Consider the following 8555-nt stretch of genomic DNA (forward strand, 5'->3'; position numbering starts at 1 on the left):
TAATGTACGAGTATAGGCTCTGAAGTATGTCGGTTACTTTTGATTTTCTGCAACTAGATAATACTAAAGGTAGGGTATTAGGGTAAAATGCTATGAAGCTTTCATTTTAGTGAATTATTTTCTCGGTGGAATTACCAAGCAGTGTGTTTTTAAACAGTGAGCTAAGGGTTCTCAGGTGGTTCTTTTGTAATGCTGCAAAAACTAAGACCTAATATTTTTCTCTAAAGTGCGACCTGAACAATAAAACTTGCCTGATTCGCAGAAGTTCCTTTACAAAATATTAACGCATCCGTGAAGAAAATCATCCCAAATGTACCCAAACATGAAGTCTACTGACACCTTGAGGATCCTAATCACAGAAAACTGACACCCTTTGTGTACACTTCTCACTTACAGGCAGACACTAAACAATACACAATGGCATTCAAATTGTGCATTCTGGCATCCATGCTCGCCTTGGCAGCTTGTATTCCTGCCGACGTAACTGTGGCTAAATCCAGCACAGTTGAGAAGAAATACGCTGCCTCCAAAGACCCTTATGCTCCTGATGTTGAAGAGAAAACCTACGTTGAAAACACTTACGAGAAGAAAGTAGACAAGTACGCAACTGCTGCTACTGTTGACAAGTATGATGCTGTAGACAAGTATGCTGCTACTGACAAATACTCCACTGTAGACAAATACGCCGCTACTGAAAAATACGCAGAGAAAGCTGCTTACGCTGACAAAGCCCAGAAAGCTGCCTATGTTGAGAAAGCCGAAAAAACTGCTTACGTTGACAAGACCCTCAAGTCTCTTGCTACAGAAGCAGTTGTTGCTGATGCCGCTGCCAAAATCACCGAAACCGCCCTGTTCAACTCTGCCATCGTTAACCCTTACAACCCCTACTCTCCATTGTACAACCCATACTCCCCGTACTTCAACCCATACAGTGTCTTGCCACCCCATCTCAACCCCTACCACCCACTGAGCGCTTTCAACCCCAACAGCCCATACAATGTTGTCAACCCTGCTTCTCCATTTTACAACCCAGCTTTGGCAAACCCCGCAATCTACAACCCAGCTCTGGTACCCCCCGTGGTCGTTGATCCAGCCTACAAACCTGTTGCCCCAGTTCCCTACACTCCAACCTACAAACATTACTATTGAATTGTACATAGCTACTAGGTATCGCTAAAATATAGGTACAAATAAAAAGGTACAAACTACCTCTGTAGATAACAGCACAACTACAACAGTGACTTGTTGTTTTGCCTTTTCGGTCGAGTAGATTTTCAATTTACACTAGTGCGTTAGACGAATTTAGGGGCCAAGAGGTAAACCGGACTAACCCACATTTTTGGATTTTTTCAGTTTTTTGGACTAACCCACAGCCCGAAACGAATTAATAGATATCACTATCATAGGTATTTTGGTTCTAAATAGGTAACTACTCACCAATTACTAAAACTCTTACATTTATCTACCTTTTTTATCCGGAAAATCGATTAAGAAATCCCCTTGCCCGAATTTCGGCCGCGCCGGTTGAAATTCGGATTACCCTAACCCCCTAACCTAACGTTGATAACCTCTACCAAGTCTTTGTGTTTGTGATCTAAAATACTATCATCATGCCTGAACTAAGCTGGACTGTAGTGGTGTTGGTTCTCAATTTCATGTGTTCTGGCGATGCTGTCTCAGAATTGAACGATTCATATCCGGAAAAATCGATTTAGAAATCCTCTTGCCCGAATTTCGGCCGCGCCGGTTGAAATTCGGATTACCCTAACCCCCTAACCTAACGTTGATATCCTCTACCAAGTCTTTGTGTTTGTGATCTAAAATACTATCATCATGCCTGAACTAAGCTGGACTGTAGTGGTGTTGGTTCTCAATTTCATGTGTTCTGGCGATGCTGTCTCAGAATTGAACGATTCAAGACACCTTCCCGTAGAAGATTACATCAAAATGAGAACGGTAAGACATTGTCAACCTTATACGAATAGGTACTAAATAGAAACATAGAGCCAGCAGTGATGGACGTTAAATGCCCCAAGCTAGACTGTCATCATGCCTGAACTAAGCTGGACTGTAGTGGTGTTGGTTCTCAATTTCATGTGCTCTGGTGATGCTGTCTCAGAATTGAACGATTCAAGACACCTTCCCGTAGAAGATTACATCAAAATGCGAACGGTAAGACATTGTCAACCTTATACGAATACTAAATAGAAACATAGAGCCAGCAGTGATGGACGTTAAATGCCCCAAGCTAACCTTGAATCACTGAAGTTCAGCAACGTTACGCACGTTTAATATCTGGACGGGTGACCATCTGGGCAATCGCGTGCTTTTGGCTTTTCCCAGCCCCACTCAGGCCGGGTGAGCTCAATGTGAGTAGGCGAGTAGCTGGTCTCCGAAAGGAGGGTAAACCCTCCCGTTACTGATACCGAATACTCACGGTGAGACCATCTCAGACCGCGGTCTGACAGACCAAGGACTCTGTCAGACGGTCTGAGCGTAAGTGGCCGACATACAGACCTCAGCAGGTAGACAGTGAATGAAACCTCTGTCAAACAAAACTAAATAGGACAGTGACGTAATCAGAGAACATCAAGATTGGTATCAAACTGTGCAATTAGAAATCTGTTTTTCTCTCCCGCAGGATGACATGATCAGGTTCTGGAACTATCCTAGTGAGGAGCACAAAATTCTAACTGAAGATGGCTACATATTGACCGTGTTTAGAATACCCAACCCCGGGGGTTACCCTGTATTAATGCTGCATGGACTTACAGTGTCGTCTGACTGTTGGTTCCTCAGGACCCCCAAGGAAGATCTGGGTAAGTTTTTGACAATGAAATTTTGGTAGGTAGGTAGATATTTTCTAATTTTGTTATTTTTTAAGAGGTTTGATAGAGGGAACTGTAACTGTAAGGTCTTATAGTCCCGAAATCGAAGAGAGAAGAAAGACAGGATAGGAGAAAGCCAGCCATTCCGAGAACGAACATTATCCGTTCAGGATAAAATCCGGCCTGAGCGGGAATCGAACTCGCGGCCTAGCACTTACAAGGCAGACAATCTACCAACCAAGCTAACTAGGCTAGCGTCATCAATATTGTTTGAGAATTTGACCACAATAATAGTAGTAGCCGCCTACTGCTGGCGTAAAGGGACTACTTAGTCCTATTTGCGCAGTATAAAATGTATAAATACGCAGTCCTTTTCTTTAAATTTATAAATGCGCAGTTCTATGATTTAATTAGCAGGTAATTAGCTACCTAATTAGGAGAGTAATAAGTAGGTTACCGTTTGTTTCAGTTTTCCTCCTATGGAAGAGAGGCTATGATGTTTGGTTGTGGAACGCACGAGGTAGCATTTACAGTCGAGAGCATGTTAACATTAGCTTCTCTGATGAGAAATTCTTTGACTATACGTAAGTAAGCTGTTTCTATTGTTAAATTCTGTATAATTACCTGCCAGCCTAGTTAGCTTGGTTGGTAGCGCATCTGCCTTGTAAGTGCTAGGCCGCGGGTTCGTTCTTGGAAGGGCTGGCTTTCTCCTATTTTGTTTTCCTTCTCTCTTTGATTTCGGGACAATAAGACCTTAAGCAGTTCCCTCTATGAAACCTCTTAAAAAAAAGAAAGTCAAAATAACCTTGATGATTGCCCACATCCGAAGCCGATAGGCATCCAAAGAAGATCGCTATCTTAAAGATAGATGGATGGATAGATAGATAGATCAGATCATTAGTATGTAAGATTTTACTGTAAATTATGCATAATGTTTTTGTAAAAATGAGCATAATAAATAAATAAATTAAATTTCACCCGGGTTTTCATTTGGCAGTTTCCACGAAATGGGAGTCTACGACACTCCGGCCACCATAGACTACATCTTGAACACCACGGGTCACTCCTCAGTCATCGCTCTCGGTCACTCCCTAGGGAGTACCAATGTCCTAGTGGCGGCTAGCATGCGTCCAGAATATCAGGATAAAGTCAAGCTGAACATCCTATGGGCACAGTCCGTCTACATGGGGAATATCAAAGTCCGGGACTGGTTTGATGTTTTTTACAGCATATATGTTGTAAGTTACCTAGTGGTGTGATGGTGGACTTTGGATCTGGATGTTTGAGTCCAAGTGAAGTCATAAAGGTTATCCTCACTTGAGTGGGAAGAAGGGCACTGTACAGCGTATATGTTGTAAGTTACTTTTGTGGTGTGATGGTGGACTTTGGATCTGGATGTTTGAGTCCAAGTGAAGTCATAAAGGTTATCCTCACTTGAGTGGGAAGAAGGGCACTCAATTTTTCACCGAAGACTGAACTTGAATTCGAGAGAAATGTAAAACAACCCTTACAAAACATTTAAGTCCCAAGCTCAACTCGAAGATTTTTCCATTGAGTCTGTGTTGTTTGTTTGTTCCACCATAACTTTCGAACAGTTTGAATATTATCACTTCTCTTTTTATAGGAGCACATGACATTCAAAGTCGCCCCCCTTTTAAAATAAATTTATTAAAATCTCTTTTAATTATTTTGTTCTCTGTTCTTCTGCCTTATTGACAGCGTTGGTTGAACTTCCCCCATGCCAAGGACTTCTTCATTCAAGGCAGGGAGCCGGAGATAGTCAAGACAGCAATGTGTGCCTCAGGTTCCCCATTGAAACCTCTCTGTGTCTTATTCCTGAGGGAGATGTCAGGCCCTGGGTCCAAACAGGGCAATGAGGACTCGGCAGTTAAAATGCTGAACCGAATTCCTACCGGGTCTTCCATCTGGACTGTGCGTCAGATGGTTCAGAACATTCGCTCAGGTAAGAATTTACTTACTTCTAGGTCGAGTTTTACCACCGTGGAGTGTCTCAGGATTGAGTTCAATCCGAGGTTGACCTGGCTATTAAATATTGGGAAATCCTCGATTCATCTCAATCCTAAGTTGGTAAATCCCAGTACTAAAAGACTCTTGACTTGAAAGACAATAAATCTCCCTAGGGGAGAATATCTCTGTGATCTTCCATTTGACACTTATATTATGTACGATAATTAGAATAAAATATACGCTGTCTATACTGGCAGAATGAGAAAGTCTCCTTACTTTCGTAGTCTAAACAAGATCTTAAGTTGTGACCACACATTGTAGACGGCCGTCGATCGTTATGGATCGACATTAATCGACGGCTATCGACTATGTGTGGACATAGATTTACGTACATACATCGAAAACCCCTCATTTTTGTTGTCAGACAATGGTGTGTTAGTGTATTCACTGTATTCTGTGATTCTTTTTGCAGGCCAATTTCGACCATTGAATTACGGCACGGAAAATTGTCTCAGGATTGAGTTCAATCCGAGGTTGACATTCGTCGTCTAAACAAGATCTTAAGTTCTGTCCACACATTGTAGACGGCTGTCGATCGTTATGGATCGACATTGATCGACGGCTATCGACTATGTGTGGACATAGATTTACGTATTTGGAAAACCCCTCATTTTTGCTGTCAGACAATGGTGTGTTAGTGTATTCACTGTATTCTGTGATTCTTTTTGCAGGCCAATTTCGACCATTGAATTACGGCACGGAAAAGAACCTGATAAAGTACGGTGTAAAGAAGATGCGAGCCTATCCTATTGATAAGGTGACAATACCTACTGCTATCTACTATGCTTGCTGTAATGACTACCTTTCATCTGCCCAGGTCAGTTCCAATCCTTTAGTCCTATTCCGTCAGAATACCAGTACCTACACTCTTTTTATTTTGTTAGAATCGCTTTCACATTAAGTACTTCACGCCATATAATACATGTTTTCCTACATTACGTAGATACCTACCTACTTTGTTTTAAAGTACCTAAGTACCTACCTATATCCTCTTCACTGATGTATGCTTCAAGTACAGGCTGTACGGGTAGATAAGCTATCCTCTATCCTTATCACAAAATTCAGTTGATAAAAATTAATTTCATATTTCCTTTTACTTTTTTTCTCAAGCCCAAGGTCACATTTGTTTTGTTTACACTTGTCAGTGTTGTAGTTCAGTATCCCCTTTGGTATGTTCGCCACTGCTTGGAATTTCTTTCGTGCACGGCACATTGCAGACTTACTTATTTTCGATTTTTGAAGGCAAAATATAAATGATAAAAATCATAAAACAGAAGGTGTAGCTACGGTAGCCGTATTTTCCTTCCACAATTTCCATAGCAGTAGGTACCTAACGGTGGGAATAGCGAAATGGAACATTGCCTGGCATTACCTATTAAATTTCCCTAATTCCTAATTTCCCACCATTAGGTACCACCTGAAAATTGTGAAATTATTACCAAGAGACATCTACTTTTACCAAGGTACCTAATACGTGTCTGAACACCCTACATAGGTACCTACTTAATCTGCCAAATGGTTGGTAGGTAGGTACCTACCTAACTTGGGCCATCAAGGTCGAGCTTTCGGGAGGTAGGTAAGTGGATAAGGTAGATAAGTAAGTAAGTTTCTGTGACAAACTTAAACATTGTTTTCCGTTTTGGTTATTGTTCTCTATTTCTAACTTCATATCCGTGTTGACCGTTCGTGTTTTGGTCGGAATTTTCCATGTGTGCAGTAGGAACGCATTGTTTTCATTGGTACATTGGATTTTTAATCTGCCAAATGGTTGGTAGGTAGGTACCTACCTAACTTGGGCCATCAAGGTCGAGCTTTCGGGAGGTAGGTAAGTGGATAATTTATTTTTTTTTTAGGTAGGTACCTACCCAATACCTACCTACAGAGGTTACTCTCTAAAAATGATGAGCAAGGTTCCACTAAAAATCATTTTACTGAATTTAGTGCATAAAGTAGGTAATTAGGTAAGTGTACCATTTATTCGCCCACCTAAAAAACGTACCATTTATTGGCCCACCTGTGGGTCTACGCTACATAAGTCTGAACTGGACGAACTTTTTCAAGATCCAATTTCATCAAAAGAAAGGGCTTAAAGAATGCTATCGAACCATGGTATTCCAAAATTGTAGTCCTAAAAACAAAAATTAGAAAAATAAACGTTGGCAGGTGGGCCAATAAATGGTACGTTTTTTAGGTGGGCGAATAAATGGTACACTTACCCTACATATATACATACGGTCATAAATGTTTTTCTCTCTTCAGATTAGACTTTGAGAAATTCTCGCTGCGAGGTCCTCACAAGATGTTTGGAGTCGGTCAGATTCTACGAAATTCCGTACAAGAAGTTCAACCACGGTGACTTCTTGTGGGCCAAGGATAGCTATGAGCTCTTGTACAAAGATGTGATGAATCTGATGGATAAATATAGTGGTCGCACGACTGAAAACCCGTCTGATGCCGCTTAGACGTAAACGTGTAGCTCTTTTGATTATTTCTGTGATTTTACCTAGTATGTATTTTATGGAGGCATCTCACTTCCACTCTTCATCAGATAATTTTTGTTCCACTTCTGTTGATGGTTCTTAAAAATAATAATAATAAAATAAAAATAAATAAGACTCATAAAGCCAGTAAAATGGTATGTAAACAATAAATAGGCAATAATCATCTCTTCAATATTCAAATTAAAAAAGCTAATTAAAAAGCTAAAAAACTAAAAATACTATTTAAAAGAAAACACAAAGAACAACAAAGATAAGCAATGAAATAATAATTAATTAATTGGGTACAGTATGAGATCGTTCTCATTTTTGACATAGTCCTTTAAGGGAATCAAGGGCGGACAGGCAAAATCGAACCCCAACACCTAAAGGTGTGTCCAAACATAGTCGATCGACGACGAGGTGAATCCATGTTGTCGAGGCAGTGTAGACTTGTCAGTCGACATCGATCTATGGCCGCGGTCGACTATGTGTGGAACTGTGGACACACTCTTACACCGCGTTTTAAGAAGTCGGAGCTGGCTTCAATTCTGGATTGAACTGGATAGTGGGTATCAAGTTTAGCTCCATACCTACTGCTATCTACTATGCTTGCTGTAATGACTACCTTTCATCTGCCCAGGTCAGTTCGGTTCCTTTAGTCCTATTCTGTCAGAATACCAGTAGGTACCTACACTCTTATTTTGTTAGAATCGCTTTCACATTAAGTACTTCACGCCATAATACGTACTTTCCATCCATGTCGTAGTGTTGTATACAAAAAGGCCACTCTGAGGCTTAGGTCTAACGGTAAACAGCTTTGAAAGTTGGGCTTCTTTCCATCCATGTCGTAGTGTTGTATACAAAAAGCCCACTCTGAGGCTTAGGTCTAACGGTAAACAGCTTTTTCGGGCTTATGCGAATCTTAAATCCACGCCTCTTCGGGAATGAAAAAGTTTTGTCAGCAAATTTCCGCTCCAGAACCCTCAAACTCCTGATTGAGGTTCAATGATCTAACAATTCGGGAACAGAATTTGGATTCTTAGAAGCTTAACCCATCCTTTAAGGCTGTTTGCCTCTACACTTAAGCCTCGGTGTGGAATCTTTGTGTATGGATTTATGTGTGAAATGTATTCCATTTTTTTTTTTTTTTTTTTTTTTTTTTTGGGTTTCAGGGTATTTTTTTTTTTTTTTTTCTTTTTTCGGGCCCGTGTTTTTCTAA

At 40.7% G+C, this 8555-nt stretch overlaps 1 protein-coding gene across 1 annotated transcript; it reads left to right on the plus strand.

Moving 5' to 3' along the window:
• The first annotated feature begins 2044 nt into the window (after nt 1-2044).
• Nucleotides 2045-7507, plus strand: LOC103520565 (lipase 1-like). The gene is made up of 7 exons (XM_008485666.3): nt 2045-2172; nt 2642-2819; nt 3298-3412; nt 3826-4066; nt 4548-4791; nt 5528-5673; nt 7121-7507. The coding sequence occupies exons 1-7, from the start codon at nt 2050-2052 to the stop codon at nt 7316-7318; spliced, it is 1245 nt and encodes a 414-aa protein (XP_008483888.1). The 5' UTR covers nt 2045-2049; the 3' UTR covers nt 7319-7507.
• The last annotated feature ends 1048 nt before the right edge of the window (nt 7508-8555 follow it).

The sequence above is a fragment of the Diaphorina citri genome, unplaced genomic scaffold, assembly GCF_000475195.1.
Source record: "Diaphorina citri unplaced genomic scaffold, Diaci psyllid genome assembly version 1.1 scaffold3791, whole genome shotgun sequence".
Lineage (NCBI taxonomy): Eukaryota > Metazoa > Arthropoda > Insecta > Hemiptera > Psyllidae > Diaphorina > Diaphorina citri.